General features: G+C 44.4%; 1 protein-coding gene and 1 long non-coding RNA gene across 3 annotated transcripts; one reads left to right on the forward strand and one right to left on the reverse strand.

Moving 5' to 3' along the window:
• Positions 1–205: 205 nt before the first annotated feature.
• On the reverse strand, positions 206–21677 carry LOC133157869 (uncharacterized). Of its 2 annotated transcripts, none has more exons than XR_009715095.1 (11): positions 21538–21677; positions 21198–21292; positions 20533–20605; positions 18269–18359; positions 9363–9761; positions 9045–9075; positions 8693–8845; positions 4500–4621; positions 4179–4309; positions 4069–4115; positions 206–1338 (listed from the first exon to the last, which is right to left on the reverse strand). It is a non-coding gene; the product is annotated as an uncharacterized LOC133157869 (long non-coding RNA). The 2 variants fall into 2 exon arrangements; XR_009715094.1 differs by having other exon boundaries at positions 207–1338; positions 21417–21641.
• Positions 14994–17422, forward strand: nkx1.2la (NK1 transcription factor related 2-like,a). The gene is made up of 2 exons (XM_061285924.1): positions 14994–15177; positions 16851–17422. Exons 1-2 carry the CDS (start codon positions 14994–14996, stop codon positions 17420–17422), a joined length of 756 nt encoding a protein of 251 aa, XP_061141908.1.
• Positions 21678–21710: the final 33 nt, after the last annotated feature.

Raw genomic sequence — 21710 nt, forward strand, 5'->3', positions numbered from 1 at the left:
TTGTTAAGACTTGGTTTTCTTGTAACCCACTTTAACATCGTTTGGTAGCAACAAAAACTCACTATTCGATTTGTTAAGAAACAAATTGTATTCAATGCCGTTAAGCACATGAATTCATTGTGCTTGTGAGAGCAGTTTGTAATTGTAATTAATCAATTGCTTCTCCCGACTGTGAGTCAGGCAGACGCGGTCCAGCACATTCTTAATTTCTATGAATTAACATCGTCTGCATGCCGTAAGCTCCAAATGAGCACGCTCCCCCCGCCCCTTCCGACAAAGGTTGTCAGTTAGGGGAAGTGTTGATGTTTATGGCAGTTGATAAACTTCACCCGAACGCTACGTGTCATTAACGTGCTCGAGATATTCCTTGTCAGATCGAAAACCGGGCGTCGTAAATCAGCTTCATCGGGAGCAGATGGCGAGCATGTTTGCTGTTGATGCGCTGTGCTACTCATTCAAATCCAGTGTTTATGTTAGCTTCTTTTTTTTTGCGCAGGGCCCTGAGACTAGCGCTCCTGCCAGGCCCACAAAATGCTCTCCAATTACAGGAAAAAGGAGTGCCACAGGCCCACAGACGAGTCCATCTGCTGCCAAGCTTTTATTCCATTTTGGAAATGGGTTGCCATGCCTTCCAAACATTTCCCAGTCGACAGCAGCCCAGTGTGTGTGTGTGTGTGTTACGAAACTGAGTTTTTTTAGTAGCGCACACGTGTTGAGAGGAAACACACACACACATATACTGGCACCCAGTGACATACAATGCCCGACTCAAATAGACGTGTTGTTTCTGGTTCGAGTCCATCCATCACATTGGTTAGATCTGGGTCGACTAGCGTTGCCTGACTCCCCCCGCATACTGGAAACTCAAGTCGTACGCTCAAGACAATAACTGAGCACGAAAAGGAAATATCCATTCACAGTCGACTGTCTGAAGTCGGGAAGGGTTCAGTGATTAGATAACTTGAGCGAAACCTTCCAGGATCCCAAATTAGGACACCAATTCAGAGTATGGACAAATAACGTTTTGTGCGTTTTCACCAGGCGACGAGATCCGTTACAAACACGCCAAAAGGGAACAGAACGCAAATGAAAGCGTGAACTACAGTGATGTAGCGTATGCACATATTGTATTTACGATCAGCGACCACGTATGCGCGACCAAAGCCAAGATGGCTGAGTCAGGCCTCTGGAGATGTAATCAGAGTGAAATCAGAGATTACTCACGGGCACGGCGGCCATGATGAAGATGGAGGCGGACAGCTGTCTCCGATACCTTTGACCCGCTTGCCTGTTCATGTTCGAATGGACTGAAATGACCCCCAACGCCGTGGCCGCCACCTGGGGAGAGATTTCAATTTGGTCTCAGATGGCACAAGTTTGTTCAAAACAAACATGGTGAATCAGCATTTCGCTGTTATGGTGCACACAAATGAAACTTAAATCAGGTATCTTTGAAAACATTTGTAAAATCTTGATCTTGCGCTGTAGATTTTTTTTTAGTCGCTACATTTGCATCGCGTGCGGATTCCACATTGGAGGCGAGGCTAATCACAGAGTACGGCGATGGCAAGTGTTTGGAGCACGGGCGTCCACAGGAAAGGCGCCCGCCTCCGTCACACATGTGTAAACATGCAGACGAGAGGGCAGCGCTAGAAGACGTTATCGGCGCCGACATTAAACCGCTGGCGAGATAAGCCGTGGACGTGAAACTGATAACTGGGTTCACATTAAATCCGTCCCTTATCTACTTGTGAATTTTGCTTAGTAAACAACCCCAAAAAAGAGAGAGTGTTGTTCCTGACATTATCCAAGCTCAGGAGGTGAAAAGGAAGAGTCAAGGCACAAAACTATTTTGAAGTGGAAATAAGTTCAAGGACACGCTAATCACCATTTGATCATTCAAATGTTTGACGGAAGCTTCCTCCTCAAGAGTTCCCACCAAGCACTAATCTAGAATCCGTGTGAATGGGCACAAAAAGGCGTCGGTGCGGTTCCGAGTCAAGGATAGGTCGAGATAGTCGTGTTTGATCTGGCCGGGAAGGAGGACCATTAGCCGGCTTAGAAAAGCATTGATAAAGCTATCGCGCGTCCGCCACTCCCCCCCCCGAGCAAAGACCTTAAGGTCCGAGCGAGTCTTACTGTACACGCTCGTCCATCAGAAGAAACAGCTGAAATTGCGAATCTATACTTTCCACACGCAAAAGAGAAACGACTCAACGGGGCCAAGTGGAGTGAGCGATGGAGGCAAGAATGCGGCGGTGTTACGACTTGAACAACACACTGTGCACATTTACAAGGCCGGCTGCAGGATATTTTCCAGCCAACATCAGCGTGAGACGGCCACAAAAGGCATTCTTCCGCCGTCGTCGGCGCTGCTTTTTCAAATTGAGCGCAATGCCGTTTTGGAAAGCCCCGCAGCTCGCCAGCCCGCTCCACCCCGACGATTATGGCGGGCTCCATCTCGGGGGACCACCCGCCTCACACACTCAGCTGTGGAATGAAAGTTTTTTGGTTTTTTTTCGTTTGACCGTTGTGATTTCTATCCACTCTATGTGTAAATAAACAGACAAAGCGGGCTGGCATCTTGGCTTGAGCTGTGAGAGAGCAGTTCGTTTAATCAAAACGAGGACACAAAACACACGCACGAAAGTCCTTCTTGAAGTCACGAGAACAGCCAAAGGTTACGATGTGTAAACATCCCAGGGCAATCTCATTTGCGACATTTACCGGAATCCGAGCTTGTTTCGTGGCTTCCAATATTTCCAGTAGAATTTGTTTAGTGCCTTGAGATTTGAATGACCCGAGTTTTTTGCCAATTTTGAGCAATTCTTTGCGTTGACCTCATCAGGAATTTGGCAGATAGTGACGGCTTCTTTCGAAAAAGGAACCCTCTAAGATATTTATTGCCACTCCCAGTTGAAGTTTACAGCAAAAATAAACCAAGGAGAGATCGAATGAAGTCTTGTGTATTTACCCAGAACCACATTAACTAAAGTTCTGCGAGCTTGATGCTAACATGACACGCGATGCAAAATGCCATAAACGGGCTAACAAAAATAAACTAAGCTAGACTTCATTCATCCTGTAAAGGGAAAAGAAAACGATTTGGGAAAAAGGTTTGGGGATTTGAGGCAAGTCGAGCGCAATCACCAAAATGACAGCGCAACATCGACGTGTTTATACACACATGCGAGAGCCATCTGATGGCAGCGAGATCCAATCGTGAGTCAACGGATAAACAAAGAAAGTTCTTGTTGGCAACGGCAAATATTCACACATGCCAACAGGCCTCGTTAAAGGCTGGAGTGGCGTGCCGCGGCGTGCGGGACCTCAGCCAGGGATTGATTGGGTGTCGCCATTTTAACGAGCTTTCACTCCATTTTTCGACATTAGTCACTCTTGCAAACCTCGTTCGATTTTTGTTTCACTTGCTCTTCTTTCTTTTCTGATGAAAACAACAAGGTTGCTCTTTGTGTAAAACCTCACGTGTTAAAAAAAAAAAAAAAATGATCTGCGATAGCTGACAAAATCTAATTTGAGACCATCAAAGGAGGCTCGAGTTTGCTTGGAGTTCGGCTCCACTTATCAGAATGCCCTTATTGAATTTTCCCATTTTTATTTGTCTCGAAAATGCCCTGACTTGTCGTTTCACAGAAGAAAATTTCAACTTTTGAAAAACAGTTTTGCGAGGGGAAAGTCTGGCACTTCCCCAAAAAGCCAATTTGATCAATCATCCATCCTCATTATTATTATTTTCGAAATTTTATTTTTTGTCTTTCTTGGTATGATCCAATTACGGCGTCATGCTAACAAAGAAAACTTCTTTCGACCACTTTATCTGGCTGCGCATAACACGGAGGCCAAAGTCGTGTTTGTGGCCACCACAAAGAGCCCACAAAGTGTTTTCAAATGTGTGTCTCATGTCTGCTCCCCCACCAGAAGTCTGCAGCACTTTAAAGTGCAGCCATGTGGAGGTAAAAGCCAAATTAAAAAGCCACGCTGCTCACTTTTTGGGGTGTTTAGACAGTTGTGTGTCAAAGTGCCATTTATCTGGATGAAAATATTTACCCAACATCATCCTCCGATTGATACTCAGGTTCCAGGAGGCGAGGACGCTGAAGAGAGAAGATCATTTTTCAGAAGATTTCTTTTCATGATTACATTGTGTTCCTCCATACCTGTTTGTGTAGGACCGGGTGTGTCAAATGGACCGTAACTGACAAACATGAGAGCGAAGATGATTGGTTCTCAATTTTGAAAGAGAGTCAAGTAAAGGGCAGCAGTGGCCATGATGTCGCTTTCCCACAACCTTGTAGTAAAAAAACAAACATGTAATTAAGACTTGGGCAAACGCCAAACGAGAGCTACTTTTCAACATCGACTGATGAATGTTAACGTTGTGAATCTTACGGATAATTACTGTCTTTTGTCAAGGGAAGACACTGTTGAAATCATTCCAGTGGTGTTTTGTGAAATCCTCGTTAGCTTATCATTGTTACCTTGACTGGAGCCACTCCAGATGTCCTGAGCAAGCATGTTTTTCTTCTTTTTTCCCCAGTAGACCGCCACTTGACTTTTTGATGAGTGTGAGTCCAACTGAAGCTGTCCAACTGAAGCACACCTGATGAGAAAATGAAACATTTAAGAGAGAAGCTGCAATAAATAAAATAAAATAACTCTTTCTATGCAATCCAGGGAGGGACGTTTCCCCCTCACCCTTGACACGTGTTTTGCATCAGAGGCTCACTATGCATCGCTTAAAAGAGCTTGTCCGAATGTGAATAACATGCATACATTGGGCACTCGAATGGGATCGCACACTTGAGCCTTTTCATTAGGCACCGCTATGGAAATGCTTTTTCATTGTTGAGTTGCATATTCAAAAATAATACAGTTTTTGATTTTCAATTTCCATTTTTGCGTCTGACTGCTTTTGCCATTCAGCAATGTTAGGGCCGTCCTCCGTTGCAAAGAATAGGCCCGATGTTTACGGCCATTCCAAAGAGGTTATCGGCATTTCAGGAAGTGCGTGTGTAATGAAGGAAGCCTAACGAACAAGATAAACACACCACACCTTGTACTGTCTTGTCCTGTTAGATCCTGTCTCACTGTGTCTGGCAAGCTGCTGCTGCCGTTGCCTCTGGGTCAACACGAGTGACAGTTGCACAAACTTGACGCTAAGTTTGACTTTATACGTGAAGTTGCGCCGGAATGTGCCTGTGGAAATTATTTTTAACACAATGGAGCGGCCTGTCTTGGCTGACACAAATAGTCAAAAGTATTCTTAAAACTACTGCCCATGGATAGGACGGCGGCAAAGAACTACTTTTGTCTTAGACAGGGATGGACTGCTCCTTCCTTCAGCCTCAACATGGTTCCTTGGTAGCACAATTTGGAGTCAAAGCATCACCATTAAATTGCCCTGAGCGACATGTGGATAGTTGACAAACTTTTGTCGTGTTTCATCAGCACGTGGCGACAAACCCCGAACTAAAGCGAGCGTCTCTACCCTCGCAGGTTATTTCTGGTAGTCGAGGATAAAAGACGGGCCACAAAGGAAAGAATGTGGTTCCTGTTGTGGTCTTTGAGGGTCAATGGCAAGTAGATGTGGGGGCGGGGTGTCTGCCTTTCACACGTTGGGTGGCCCCCCGGCCCAAGTTATGGAGGGTGCTAAGCGTGAGTCAAGGTCCAAGGAGGAGCGGGGGGGACGTGGACGGGTCCGAGCGATGTTATGGGAACAGAACGACACATAGGACGGCACCTCAAAGTCGAGATAAGACCGTTTGAAGGCAGCTCGGGGTGTAAGTTGAAAAAACAAAAAAAAAATAGCGAGGGGAGTCGAGCGCTGGCAAAGAGGCCGCTAACACGAAACACATGCAACAGAAGCATGTGTGCAGGCTACACACAAGTGGCAGTCATCTACCTTCCGTCTTTGGCATTGAGACGTTTTGTGGGAGGGGAGCCGTAACTCTGATGGGATTGTGCAAAGCCAGTTCGGCCGGCGCCAAGCACAATATGGAGCAATTGAGGCAGTATGAAGATAATGAGAGAGGAAAAAAAACTAAACAACAAACAAAGACAACGCATGCCTTTGTATGTCGCGCTAACGTTGACACATCATCCAACAGTGATGCGGATTGATTGTTGAGATTGGGAAAGGCCACAGAGTACAAACTATAAAAAACATTCTTCTACCTGCTCGACATGCCAAGTACCACTGGCGGGTATGGTATGTACAAAATGTGTGTCGCCTTGTTTCCTTAACTCTGTTTTTTTCATTTACGTGACTTTTTGAAATACTCAACTGTCACTTCCATTGGATAAGACAACCAAGGCAACGTTTACAACTCTTGGGCCTGTCTCTGGCCAACAATAATGCTCCTCAACAGGAGGCCCTCATCGGGGTGCTGCTGATCCTCTGATGTGCAGCGAAATTAGACTACGTAAACAAGTGATTTGAATTCCTCATCTGCACCATGCAGTGTTTGCAAAGCAATGAGCCAGCATTATAATGCCACTAATGTTTCACAAATACAGGTGAAAGAAGCGTGCATGTGTGTGCACGTGTCTGTGTTTGACATGTCAACTGCAAACAGGCCTCCTTAATTAGCTTTCACACGCACAGAGGCACGCGCACACGCCCTTCCAACAAATGATTTGGGGAGAGGGACGAAACAACTTGCACTACTGTAACCAGCCAGCAGATGGCATTATTTCATCAAGTTGTTTTTAAGTTGGAGAGCGAGTCTACAAAAATGTACCATATGCCAAGGATAATATTTAATTACTAAATCATATGATAGGGCTTTTAGATTTTTTTAATGAATAAAATATTTTTAGACTTTTACAAATGAATAATGATACAACTAAAAATATGAACACGACCATGCACTGCCTTCAACCTGTAATTATTTCTAAGTCATATATTACTACTGAAAAGCACAGGAAATGACAAAAATATATTTTTGGTTAATTTGTACAGATGTCCTATGATCCGCAAAATCTTAAGAGCACAGCGCCCTCTTCTGATGAATGGAGAGACACACAAAAGTGAGCTCCAGTGCAAGAGATTACTATAAATCATGCCTTTACAGACATAAGGACTTTCATTTATCTTTCATTTTATTTATTTAGATAAGAATATGCCTGCTAATATGCTTGCATTTTGCAGCCCTGCAGGAATACATACTTAGGAGTGTTTCAAATATTTGACATATTAAGCAAAATGAGCTGGATAAATAGTCTACATTATGAGCGAGACAGACCGTCCGTCCGTCTGACAAATGGAAATAAACCTCGTCTTCTCTCTAAACCTTATTTCGTTGTTTGTCCCATAATTGAGCGGTAAGTTAAAGCTTGCTTGTAATGGATTAATAGTGCAGTGTTGATGGGAGGACAATAGTGCCCCCCCCCCCCCTTCCCCCAGCCCTCTCACCCCCACGGCGTGATTGCTCCCAGAGGTCTGATCGGTTAACCCTCGCCTCTCTGTTTGCTTTCTAAAGCGACGGAGCCGAGTCACTGAGCTGTAAATACACACTGACCTGAACTAAGACTCTCATCATCTGTAAACTCATTCAACACCGGGAGGGACGGCCTCCATCACTGAGTGCAGGTGGCGCGTGAGTGTCTGCGCGCGTGCGTGTGTGTGCTGAAGCGTCAAACGACAGCCCCAATATGATCTCCCCATCAGCCCCACGCAGGCCAGGAGATTGTCCCCGGGGCCAGAATTTATGGAAATGGCCGTAAAACGTGAAGACCTCAGTAATGGGATGTGTCGATAAAGGACCCCCTCCTCCCCCCCCCCCCCCCCCCCCCGCCGCTTCTCTCTCACAATCTATTGTCGCTTACCGAAGGAGACGAGTGGCCCGGCTGTAAGACAACTCACATCTCATTTTGCCCATAAAGCCTCGGCGAGTCAACAACCATAAAGCTTCGATAAATCATCATCGCGGCGCACAAAGAGGCAAAAGCGAGAGGGGCATATTCATCAGCGCCGCTGTGGCAGACTTCATGCTTTTGTGCACTTGAATGGGTCAAATTAGGCCTTTTTTTGGTGAGTGATTTAAGACTTAATTTCCCTAATTACCCCCAGGGGAGTAATAAAGTATATCTATCTATTACACACTTTGGACAATTGTGCAAACGTGCATTTTAAATATGCTCCCATAAGCAAAATGTTTTGACAAAGGAGATCGAAAATCGCACCGAAATGTCTGCGAGACATCGAAATGAAAGTAAAAATGTGACTATATATTTTTAATCACGGTAAGAAAGTTAAACAACAATCAATAAGGTTAAAGGCTATTAATTGCCCGCAATGTCCAGTCATCTCTTATTAGGCGCCGCTAATGAGCAACGGCCCCTCGGGCAGATGAGCCGCTTTTCATCTTGCCAGAATTATTGATGGAGGCCTTATTCGAGTATTTAAGTGAAGAATTCTTAATGTGCATTGACTTCTCTTGAGCTTCACGCCGAGTCTTAACGGAATAGGATCTTCCATCTGGGGCTTGTGTTGCAACTGAGGAATCAGAAAGATAATAGACTGCCCACGAAATGTCCAAATTGGAATGACTCTTTTCTCCAATTATTTCTGCATTTAACTTTATGACCAAAATCAAATCAAGTTAACCCACTGGCTCGCATGACATGGCGCAGTGTACCTAATGGAGTGTCTCGAAAGGGTTTCACTCACTGCAAAGTAGCTTTCATCCAGACATCTCTCTTCTGACTGCTTGATTGGACTTCTGCACATGAGCGGCGATGGTTCGGTGAAAGACGGCGACCCCTCCCCCCGGGGACAGAGGCGCTCCCATACCGTTTTACTGGCACAGAAGGGCAATAAGCGCTAAAGGAACACAATTATACCGCAATCATTTCCGATTCTCTGCTGGGATGAAGGTCACAGGGGGAAACATTTGGAATATACACTTATTGGTCACTATATTAGGAGCAATCTAATTACACTCAATGTAAGGCTTATATCATTTTCAATTTCTTGTTTTCAATCAACTTTTTTTTTTAAATGGTAATAAAGATGAACTGACCTGTGTTGATGGAAATGAGTCAAGTCAGGTTCTGTAAAGCATGACACAAAATAAATTTTATCCAATTTGAATATAAGTTAAATACATAGTTAATATTTGTAAGAAATAATTTAAAATTAGAGCACCTTGAAGATTTGAGCTTTTGAAATTTGAAGTTTTAGCACATTTTCAAATTATTTTCAATGAAACTCATTTATTTTGTAAATTCTTCCCAAACATAAATAATAAAACTATTGATCAGAGAGCTTTTTTTAAACAATTTTAACAATATTGCATTTTTATCTTTTTCTCAGTTGTGTGAACCTGATTTATGGCTACCTGATTTCTGTATGGTTCTGGTTTTGGTTATCAAACTTCTCCCCAGGAAGGTGAAACTTTGTTCCGGCAGAGTTCTCGTCGGGTTCCTTCAGCTTGGCCACCGTTCGCTGTTGGTCCGTCGAGATACAAACCAACACACACACTAACGGTGCCGGGCTTGTTGGATGAAAAAGAACAATTAAGGCAGAAATGAGGAAGAATCATCTGGGGAAATAGCTGATGAAGACTTTATTGATTAGGGCAGCTCCACTGATCCACATCTCACTGTAGCAATTACCCGCCACCGCTGAAGGGGGAGCGCGGGGGGGGGGGGGGGATCATCCACAGGGAGTGTGCATGGGGGGGCTTTTGATAGGGGCCCCATTTGAAGACCACCATGGGAGGGGACAGGAAGTGAACCTGGAAAACAAAAAGACCCCAAAATAAAAGAAAACAATTTTATTTTTAATGACATCATGTGATACTTCCTTTAAAAACTTGCTGATTTATTGTTTTTATGCCTGGCAAAATAATCGCATCGCCACTTTGGTGCCAAGGAATGACGGAGAAGTGCATTGCAGGGCTCCATTTAGACAAACGTTGTGCTTTGGTGCCATCTTAGTGTCAAATAACTAGGGAGAAGTGAGTTGATGAGCACTATTTAGACAAAAGGCGTGATTTGCCAGCGACTGTTTAATTTTTTTTTAACAATTGGAGTCTCAAAGTGCTGATGCAGTTAGTGGATTAATTATTTCTTATTTAAAGGAAAAAAACAGAGCTGATTCTGTGCGGGTTGCATATTTAGCACCAGAGTATTTTCCTCATGAATGAAGCAGTAAAACGGCTAACATCTGAGACAACACGTTGACGGTCCAGTCAGAACATCCCCCCTCCGTTTACTCAGCTAAGACCGCAGCGTTATTTGGATTCAAATCTGCCCGCCTGCTGTCCCTTTGAAGACCCTCCAAAGTAGATGTCGTTGGCGGGGGACGCCTGCTGGAGGGGAACGGCGATCAATCGCACGCTGTTAGCTTTGCATTGCGCCACTTCCACAGTCTGAATGGCAAGAAAGGTCATTGCGGAGGCGACCGCGACAGCAGCCCGTATTTTCCTCCGCAAGATGGTGGGTTCAAAGGTCAACGGAGGCATCTATTTAGAAGTGAGAGCCCAAAATTTCATCTGAAATGACACCCAGTAGCGGATGACAGAATCACCATTGCAAATAAGTAATGAAGTAAATACATAAATAACCTGTTTATGAAACTGACTGTACACTTCAGAAAACATTTCAATGTTTTAAAATGCATTGTAAATGTATTTGTTTGAACAAACAAAAAGAGGCGGGGCCTGTGTGCCAGGCTGTGAGTATCTGGGTGAGAGCTGTGACCCACAGCAGGTACTGTATGTGTGCAACAGGGAAAATTTGTAGAATTACGTATATTATACGAAAGGTAAAAACACCCTGGCACATTATTCCAGGACACGTTGAAGAGGAATTCATGACGTAAAAATTGCAATGAGAACAGCTCAACAGTTTGTCAATTTTGGCAGAGAGCAGTTTAAAAAACCTTGTGCACTATTTGGCAAGGGCACAGAAAGTGAGAGTGGAAGGGGAAAAAAAAAAGCGCTAACGGTCAATAGAGAAATAGAAAAGGGACAAACACAATCTGTTGGTGCACTCGATGGAGATGAATGGAGCTTAATCCTTTCGCCTTCCATCACACACCTTCCCGGCTCGCGCCACGCCGGGCCGGCTCCCCGCTCCTCTGCAATGATGACAAATACTACAGCCACTATTTATATTTCCTAATTGTAATTAGCAAGAATTATCAATTACCGTTAGTGCCTAATTGCCCTTCATAAAGACAGCTCCCCAGGTTTAAACGGCTCCATTTAAATAATGTAACTAATAGCTCTCGCGCCTTTACATCTTCATTGTTTCCGCGCGCCGCGGCTTGGCTCGTAATTTAGCGCTCGGGCGAGGGGAAGGAGTGCAGGTGGCACAGCGCGTGTAATTACTGTTAATGAATTATGATGTGACCTTCTCAGAACAATGGCTAATCAATGCTTACGTTGAGTGACAGTACGACCGCTGCGGATGCCAGCCATGCCGACAAGTAGGCCGGAGCAGGAAAAAGTGAAGGGGGGGGGGGAAGGCTTAGTTTGTTCATCAAATCAACACAAAAGGAGTTACATTACAATGTAAGATAGCACGCAAGCACACTGGAAGACACAAGATGATGACTTCGGGCACCACAACGAAAGATGGAGCAGATTGGAATGGTGCGTGTGTGTGTGTGTGGGGGGGATGATAGATAACAAATCAGCTCTGGAGGTTCGCAGTAGTTGATAAAGTGGAATGAAGAGGTCACAAAGAGAGTTAGGGGCAAGGTCGCAGGGTGCCCCGTTTGTAACCAGGAGGATCAGGCGGAGCTTACTGGGAATTCGACAGGATGCCATTGTTGGGTTGCACGGCTTATCAGAAAACTCTGATCGGGTAAGATGTCTTGCTGATTGAAAGGAGGAATTCCAAACAGAGTGCTCCGAGTTATCCTTGATACAGCATCTAAATGCTGAGCGAAATATTTCTTCGTGACAACTTACATGGTGAAAACGGCAGGGGGCTTAAAGCGGAACCCTGAGGAATGCCAGACCGTCAAATGACTTTTTTAATAATGGATTAATCTCTTGATTATTTTCTCAAACACACACACACGACAGTGTTGGTAGCGTCGATGACGTGGGTGCGTGAACCGACCTTTACCTTGTTCTGACAGGGCCGAGGCACGACTGACAGCGTCCCTCAGCGTAATTTACACCCCCCCGCCTGGCCGCCTCCCTCTCCATCGGTCGGCCATGCGATGCAGTTGACCCTCTGTACAAATCACCGCCCAACTTTCCACATCTGCTGCCTGTCAGCATCTGCCAGGCGCACTCACCCGTCCCCGCACATAATGAAAAACTCTCATTACTCGCCTCCACCCAACAGGTACACAAACCGTTAGGACAATTACCGGGCAACGCCACTGACCTTGTTGTCTCTGAGAGTCACGCCTGCGCGTGCACGACACTGAGAGGCGTGAAACCCGGCAAGTATGCCTCCGGAGACGTGGCTGAACAGAACGATTTCAAGCAACAGTATCGAAAAAATATACCGGATTTAAACTAGGACAGCCATCTTTTTCATTCATCCATTTTTTAGGGATTGTTCTCATGGGGCTTTAGCAAAGTTATTAGTCAGGAGGCAGTTTTAAAAACGCAAATGTTCTCAAGCCAGCAACTTTTTTAACAGGACATTAAAATGCGGTGCCGAGACAACCCGGACCCCAACATGGAACATGAAAGCAAAGTTTGAGGAATCCGGCACAGGGGGTCAAACAGCCCCCCCTCCCACTTGCTGTTCCTTTTCTTCGGACCCCTTTACAGCACCAAACAATGGACGCTGCAGTGTGCAAACAGAAGTGCAGCTCATCATGCCTCCTCCACCATTAGACAAATGATGTGACGTTTAGCAGCCTCCCCGCCATGTGATGACTTTACGGGCCTCGGATGGAAGTGTGTCTCCGCGGCTCCCCTGCCGTGTGCGACATGGGGCCCGCTCCGCCCTCTCTGATGTCGCACGCCGGGACGCACGGGTTCTTCCCGCTTGGCGTGAAGACAACCCCGAGGGCCTTTATGTCCTTCTTTGTCCCGCTCACACGCGCAAACAGATGTCCGGCCATTGGGCTTTCTCGTAGGAAGTTGTAAACCTCCAGCGTGCGGTCGGCTCCATTCATATGGAGGGCACGGAGTGGTGCCGGCGCGAGCGCCATACACATGCAAATGCCGACGAGCGACTTAACAAATGTTTGACTATGTAACAGCAGCGGAGCTCACCGGTCCGGCCGGGTTATGACCGGCCGGAGCTCAATGCAGAACACAGGAAGCAGAAGGAAGAATAAGAAAGAGAGCGTCAACACCAAAGAAGAAAAGAGCACAATCTGGACCTCACAAGCTAATGTAGACGTGGGATGAGTTCAAAGAAACCACTTAGCTTGATTACATTCCAGGAAACTCTACAAATTCTCATCCTATGATAATGCGCTAAACTACATGGACCAAACCACTCTGATTAGTTTTCATCCTCGATAATCAAATCAAAAACGACAACCTTAAAGTTACGTTAACAACACGGTTGGTCTTGACAGAAACTCGGGCTAACGGGTTACTTTGTCTTAAAAGGGAGAAGAAAAACTGTGGCGTGATTGACGGACATCAAAAAAAGTTTCCAAAAACATCCCTGTAATAATAATGAAAGCATCTGCCATTATAAAATAACTTGCATCCTATTGTTTGAACACTGCACAACCACAAAAGTCACAAACATTCATTTAAAAATATATAATACGTTTTTATCCCTTGCCATGGATCACCTGGTGGAACAAGAATATTACGTCTAAGGAGGAATCTATCCTGGAAGATGGTTAGAGGTTATGAGTTCGAGTTAAATAAAGCTTTGCCATTGCGGTAATTGGCTCAGCTATCTGAAACGGGGCTCTCGCTCACCATCGGTTTGTTTTTATCTGAGTCGGACACCTGCTGGGAATATCGATCCGGCGGCGGTTCCACCATTTAGCCGTCACCGGGCGTCCGGGTTTTAAACAACCCCCGTGTCACTTTATATTGAATACTAATGGCAGAGGCTCAGGGAGCCCATTGATTGTGAATATATATCTATCAGCTAAGGTGAGAAAACAATCAGCGGCCACCATTGTGTGCCTGTAATTTGCTTTGCATGGATTTTTCCACTTGGTCAAAAATGCATATTAGTGTTGTTTAACTTCCTAATGTGAATAGCTATTGTAAGAACATTGTAATTGAATTCACAATTATTCAAATGATGTTTTTTGTATAAAACGCAAAAATGTTGAATTGTGAAGAAAAATATTAAGACAGATAAATTCCATTGAAACGTCAATAATGACAAAACCTGTGATTTTAAAATGAAATAAATTAATTTCCTTGTGCACACAAACAACGTGCATTGGAAATCAATGCATAGTATTCATCTTTTTTTTATGATTATGTCAATTTTGCAATCATGGACTAATAATCATAACTGTCATTGAATTTTGATAAATTGCACAGGCCAAAGGTGACTAGTTTGAAGTTGGAATGAGAAAGATGGGGAAGTTTTTGCAGTCCAATGTAACAATGTGATTTCCTGCAGGGGGTCAAAATGCAAAGAACCCCGTTGTGAAGGTCTTCCCCCCCACCCCCATCCCCTCACCCCAAATAATAAAATCCAAAAACAACTCCCAATTTGGTGACTCGGATCCATCTATGGGCCATCTGTGGCCAATTTACTTTCAGCTCGCGCATTATTGAATTTAATGACATGGGTGATTATCGAGCAATACCCGGGGCCCATTAGGGGGTCGTGTGAAACACTAATAGTGTTTGCGTGACGTTTGTGGTGCCGGTGGGGGTCAGATGCTTTAAAGGAGAGCCCACTCGCACCCCTCCTGCAGGACTCAAACAGACGAGGGGAGAGGGACAGATGATCCGGTCCCAAGACGCATCAAGACTATGAGAGGACCGGCAACACGCGCGTAATTACGCATCGCTCTTTTCCTCCTACACTTTTAAGGCTCTGTTTTTGTTTTTCGGAGCATGCTGGAGTCTAAGCACTGCGGAGTGACCATGACGTCCACTCACAATAAGATCTCCTTCTCCATCATCGACATCCTGGACCCGAACAAATTCAATAGCAAGAAGGCGAGCGAGCACGGCAAGTTTGGAGTGGCGACCGAGGAGAGGACTAGCTTGGAGACGCACGGCGATGCGGAAGGAGACGGTAGGTAAATAAGGGAAAATATCAAAACATAATTGTGTTGCATTGCAACAAATGACCTAAATCTTGCCAATGGATGCATTTTTCTTGGAGGATGGATTGCACAAATGACGGAAAAGGTCCTGGAAATATTCTTTAAGTTTCATATTGTTAAAAAAAAAAATACACATTAAAGTACACTTTAAAAAATGTTCTAGAAATATTCTTTAAGTTTCATATTGTAAAAAAAAAAAAAATACACATTAAAGTACACATTAGAAAAATGTGAACAATGATCTTTTCGAGTTTTGAGAATGAACACTAACTAGCCGCTAACCTTTACTAAGTTGAGGCAAAATGTGCGGCATAGAAAGTTGTGCAATAATCTGTCAGGCAGAATGCTTGGGAATCATTGAATCATTTAGTAGGTTAGTTGTGTTTAGTTAGTTGAGGTGATTGTGACGTTCACTGCCGAAGATGTTTTTGAATTTTGGGGGATAACTTAAACAGAGCACGATTGTAATAACAAAGCAACCCAAGTCACATTTGTACGTTTTCGGACGACAAAAAAATTCAACAAACAAAACAAGAAGAGTCACATTCAATCTATCGTTTCCGATTTACCATTGCTGTAACGATATACACAAAGGAAAAAAAATGATCAATCATATTGGTATATTTTTTTTATTGACATTGTGACTGTTCAAGAGAACCAGTACGTGAATTAAATAATGGAAGCACGCATTTAATGATACTAAATAAAAATTCAGGCCAAGGTTTGGAAAAGAACGATTTTTAATCAGCAAGTGAGTGGAATCAAGTTAAAGCTGTTTATTTCCAGATGAAATCAGAGCCATCTTTGTGTGACCTTCCCCCAATTTCCACGGTTAGTTCTCTTTCAAGGAAGCCACAAAGGCTCGTCTCCCAGAGCCCCGGCAGCGTGATTGGCATTGGGGCGGGCGGCCTGAGATAATTGTTTAAATCGTCCCATTGAGGACGCTTTGATCGATATCCCATTACCGCATCCTGCATATCTCCTCGCAGCACCTTGCAGGTACAAACCCGCACACCCCAGCCATGTCTGATCCCAAAAATCGCTCGATTCCAACTCCCCCCGCCCGCCCCTCCCTTCTTAAATAGATGACATTTATCGACCCGCGGGCAAATATGAAATCCATTAGCACGTCACGGCTGAAACTCCGTTGCTGGATTTAGGCGGGATTTCTTTCCGCAACATGACATTTGAGGCGCTATCTGCTGCTGATAAATTATCGAAGGATTAGTGGCAAAGTCCCACCAGCACCGACACTTTGGGAGGAGTTTACTTCTGGAGGTCCACTTGCACATGATAAATAAGAATGGACATTTGTTGGAGGGGGGTGGGCGGATTTGCCTGCTGGAGCTGTCCATTCAGCACTGTCACTGCTGATTCCCAAGTGACCTTATGTGTTAAAAATGAATAAATGGAGGAGATTCATTTTAAGTGACACGGACTGACCAGGATTCTTCCGAAGCAAAAATAAATACTTTTCTGTAGTCAGAAGCAAAAGTCTCAAATCCGATCGGAACACAATCCAGCTTCAAGTCCAAGTTGCGGGACGAGCCAAACTATGACCGCAAAAAAGTGCGATTTATCACCAGGAAAAATATAGTGATTTAACAAATGGGCTCATGTTTCCTCTCCATTCCTTCACCAGAAGATAACCAGTCCGATCAGCACCCGGTTCTTGACAACCCCCTCGTGATTACCGCCACAGCGGAGAGCAAGCACCGGCTAGCCGAGGAGCAGATGACTGTGGGCCTGCAGGACGTGCCTTCCACACATAGCAAGAGGCGGCGGCAAGACCAGAACAGCGCCAAGCCCCGGCGCGCCCGGACCGCCTTCACCTACGAACAGCTAGTGGCGCTGGAGAACAAGTTCCGAGCCACTCGCTACCTGTCGGTGTGCGAGAGGCTCAACCTGGCGCTGTCCTTGAGTCTGACGGAAACACAGGTGAAGATCTGGTTTCAGAACAGGCGCACCAAGTGGAAAAAGCAGAACCCAGGCGCAGACAGCACCATGCCGCCAGGCCCCGGCCCGCTCATCAGTCCCGGCCAGGCCACGTGCGGCTCGGGCCAGGCTGGCTTCCACCAATCCTTCGCCAACTTGGGCTCCGGGAACGTCATCTTTCACGCCGCTGCTGCTCCGCTTTCGTCCACTGGGGGGCTCCTGCACCCATTCCTACCTGGCGGATTTGTGCAACCCTCCTATTTTAATCCACACCTATGAGAGGAGGACTGGACTCTTCTTTCAATTATTTGTTGACTGGGTCGGCCAAACGTTTGACAAGAAGCGTTTTTTCGTAAAGGGGACATCGATTCTTGGTACAGATTGAAAAGTTGCTCAACACGGGGACTGTGACCAGCCTTGCTCCTTCGCTGCTGTACCCAATTAAAGCAGTACTCTGCGTTGGCGCCAGATAGAACCATCTCGCCGACTGGTGTCATTTGAATCAAAGTAAAAAAATCTTTATCTTTTGGGTTTCGACCAATTATTGTCAAATAACCTTTATTAATACATTTGAAAATACTCGGGGGGGGGGGGGGTTAGGGTTAGGGGGCGAATGTCAGATTTTTTTTGTCACATTGCACCAAAATGGTCTGATGTTGGCCTGGAGACTTTTAAAAAACACCTAAACATGAACATTTTTTTTGTTTGTTTTTTTAATTAAAAGAAGGGACAAATAATTATCCTTGAGTTTGTTGAAACACTGTATTCAACAGATCTTGTATCACAAACTGTGGCATATTGCAACCAACCACCTCACATTGCTAATCCGTTATATATATATAAAAAATCCCAGTGTTATTTCAATAATAAAAATCAAAACGTTGGTTTGTGTCTGCTGCGGAATTGAATCGCTCCCAATTTGTGCTTGCATTGTCCCACCACACGATGTCACTATAACCTTGCACCTATCTAATCCAAAACCCATTTCTAACAGTGGTGTGCTCTCTGTAATGTGTCAGGTTATGTTTTCCCACTTAACCCAAATACGCTTATGGAGAATATGAGAGCATCACAGTTTAAATTAATCTCAAAACTGAGTAATGCAGAATTATAAAGCAAACTCACCCATTCCACTTCATTTTTTCCTGATGAGACATCTTCGAATGAGGCTCGTTGATTGGCATTCTAGGTCCAAGTCAGCAGCCTCCGTCTTTACCTGCAGAAAGAGAGCACGCGTCAGATTCAGGAGTCAATTTTCCCTGGACATCACTTTGACAGTCTGAGAGTTTGACATGCATTTCTCTTTTTTAGATGGCGCTTACTCACAGCTGCCAAAAGGAAGACAACCTCAATCTGCTTTTTTATGTGTTGTGTTTTTACACTGGCTATGATTTTAAGGGATTGCACAAACAATCAATTAATCAGAGGTGGGTTGAAAATCCCCCCCTTACCATTTTGGACAACTACACCATCGGTGACTTCCATTGCAAGACTTGTAAGAGAAATTCCACGCTTTTGCTGGATAGACATTGTTTTCGTTTCATTTTTATCCTAGTTTGCATCCCATCATTTCCCCTCCAAACGATCATTCCGTGACCAAAATTGCTAATGACTCCATAAAAAATATCTCCGTCATCTATTATAAATAATTTATCATACAATTAGATCACATCGGTATCCACCGTTGTTCCACTCATCACCAGCTAGTAAAGGTCCTGGCCTCCGGTTGCCTAGGAAACCGTCAGCAGTGTGACACGCTCCCCCTGCCGGTGACTTTAAACATTCCAATTAAAAGTGAGAGGTTATTTTCTCATGGCAGTCGATAGCCAAGAGACAGTTGCGTCTTTTTCTTCCCCAATCAGACTCGCGGCAGCAGAGTTCATTAACCTGCCAGCGCTTCACTCCGAGATAATGTCCTCTAATTAAAGCACTGTCTCTTAGTGTGTGTGCGTGCGGGGGTGCGCGTGTGTGTGGCGAACGCGTTTGACCTCTCTTCCGGCAGACTGTAATTAACGGGAATCTTCGCTCTTCTGTTAGCATCGCGGGTGATTAGAAGCATCGGTTGAAAAACATGCTGTAGAGAATTTGCAACGGATTAAAAATAAAATACAAAACTCTAAAAGAAGGATTTAACTTGAATGTCACACGCTACGATGGCTACCAGACAAAACAATTTCCTGCCAAAGCGTGGAGAGAAACCACAACGCAAGTTCATCCTGAAGTTCAAGAGGATACGAGAATCTGGATTCCCCCCCCTCCTTCCCGTTTGACAAAGTCGCATAACACGCTCTTCCCAAACCACAGAGCCTTCCTTCGGAAAATGTGCTTTCATCAGCTTCTCGCTTCCTGTGCCAGTGATTATGCGCTCACTGTATGTGCGTGCGTGTGCGCCCAAAGTCCAAAGATTTGCGAGGCCAGAGCATCATTGAGCGGACAAGCTTAATGGAGATCCGACCAAGGCATCATTCATACTCAGACGCGTCATTCCCCAAACTATCTTGAGCGTTTGCTGGCTGGGAAGCAGTCCAAGTACTTGCCGGTGTCACACTAAATCATGCCCGCCTGTCAAAGACCCGCATCTGCTCGATTGGGAATCTTTTTATTGACTTGCCACTGAATATTGTGCCAGTCAAATGAAACCGCTTTGGTATTATTTTTTGAGCTTGAAAATTCATAAAAGGCATACATCAGTGACGTAAAAAGGAGAACGAGACAATGCGTCGACTGTTGAGAATTGGAGCGGGCTGTCCCATCATCTGGAAAATCTAAAAGACGAACCCATTCGAAAGCCAATCACCAAATGGAAAAATTGATTGTTTTCCTTTCGAGGGCGACTCGGGATTTCGCCACAGTCTGCTAGCATGCCTGTAAAAAAACTTTACGACTCACAACCTTTAGCTTCAATATTCATTTTTCAATGGTGAATGGCCACTGGTGATTTCATTATGAATAGAAAAAGGAGATTAATAATAATATGGCAGCATGGCGTTACATTTTGCAGCGAGCAGCTGTTAGCGGCCGTACTCGACAGCCTGTATGATGACAAACAGAAAAGAGACAGGAACAGCTGCCGTCCTGTTCCACATGTTAACGACTGCCGAACAAACTGGACTTGTTCTTTGCTAATGACTTAATCTAAATATTGTTTTGATTCCTGCTGCTGGAGGGGATGAGGAGGTCTAGTGCAGCTTGAATCAAAATTCCTGAGCCTTCAAGGACATTGAGGCAGTTAAAAAAAAAGCATCTGTAATATGTGTCAAGCACGAGGGAGCATTTCTAACATTTTTTTCTCCTTACAGAAAGGCAATAATAGGCTCAGTGTTTTTTCGTTGGATTTTTTTAAGGCAAACTTTCTTTGAAAAGAAATATCAGTTGAAAAAAAATCTTACTTGATGGATTGGAAACAAGCAGTGCAGGGTTGCAACATAGTCACAAGCAACAGTCATTTATTTCTCTTGAACCCTGCAAGAAAACAAATGAGGACATACATTTTCCCATCAGTGTGAGCTTATTTGCGCAAATTCAATCTTGTGTGGGTTGGCATTTTTCTATGTCAACCACACATCAGTGACTGTCAGCATCCTGACAAGGTGTGAAGATCAACAGATTTGCAGCGGAAGAAATAATCAACAGAGAGGAAGGAAAGAAGCACCTCTGCTCATTTTTGTGAATTAAATCAGTCTATCTGGATCTTGTAGAAACTTGCATTGCTACATCTTCAAACAGACAACACGTAAAACTTTGCTCCCACTTACAAAAATGAGTCATCGCCGCTAACTAGTGCAGAAACGTTTAAAAGAACATTATAACTGAGATGACGAATAGCAAAGAAATAGTTTTACTTAAGGGCTCAATTGCACAATATCCTACTTGTCAATCTTCAAATCAGATGAGTTACGGGAACACTTTCGCAACAAGCAGGTGGTTTTCACGTTTACTTAGGGTTATCAAAGTTTCACCACGTTCTTCTTCAGAGAGCAACATAAAATAGGAAACATGGAGTGCTAATATTGTTAATTATTGGGTTAAACTTTAACCTTAACATTACTCTTACCTTACTTTTGTTGGAGGATAGGGGCGTCTTCCTATTTGGGGTTACTTGCTATTGTCTTTTACTGGCACAAGGACCCATTTGAGAGTGACTGTAACCTTATAAAATAAAGCAAAACAAAAAATATCAATGTTGACTAATTAGCTGTGGTTTAGCTAGCGGTAGCACAGTAAACTACAATTCACACGGATTATTAAACATGTTTGCAAAGATGCCAATTACTTAGCCAAGTTCCACAACGTTTTCATCCATCGGTGAATGGGGTCAAAATGAAATAAAAATATCTGTTTAAAATAAATAACATCGATGTTGTACGGTTATTTTGTAACGTGACACAAGTCACCTTGCCGCCAATTCTTCGAGCCGCGCGGTGGATTGTGGGTAAGGACAGGCCGCACCCAATCGATCCCCCTTCGGCCATCCGTAGAGGCAGAGTAGATAAATGTTGCAAGACCTACTCGTTGGTGCGCCTCCCCTCTCTTCAGCAGTCAGATGGAGGCAGCAGAAACTCTCATT

Source organism: Syngnathus typhle, linkage group LG8 (assembly GCF_033458585.1).
Source record: "Syngnathus typhle isolate RoL2023-S1 ecotype Sweden linkage group LG8, RoL_Styp_1.0, whole genome shotgun sequence".
Taxonomy (NCBI): Eukaryota; Metazoa; Chordata; class Actinopteri; order Syngnathiformes; family Syngnathidae; genus Syngnathus; species Syngnathus typhle.

Bases quoted from the DNA above. Each gene is read 5' to 3' on its own strand.
- nkx1.2la (XM_061285924.1), top strand. From the start codon at position 14,994: ATGCTGGAGTCTAAGCACTGCGGAGTGACCATGACGTCCACTCACAAT. The intron at 15,178-16,850 runs GTAGGTAAATAA...TTCCTTCACCAG, and splicing joins CGGCGATGCGGAAGGAGACG to AAGATAACCAGTCCGATCAG.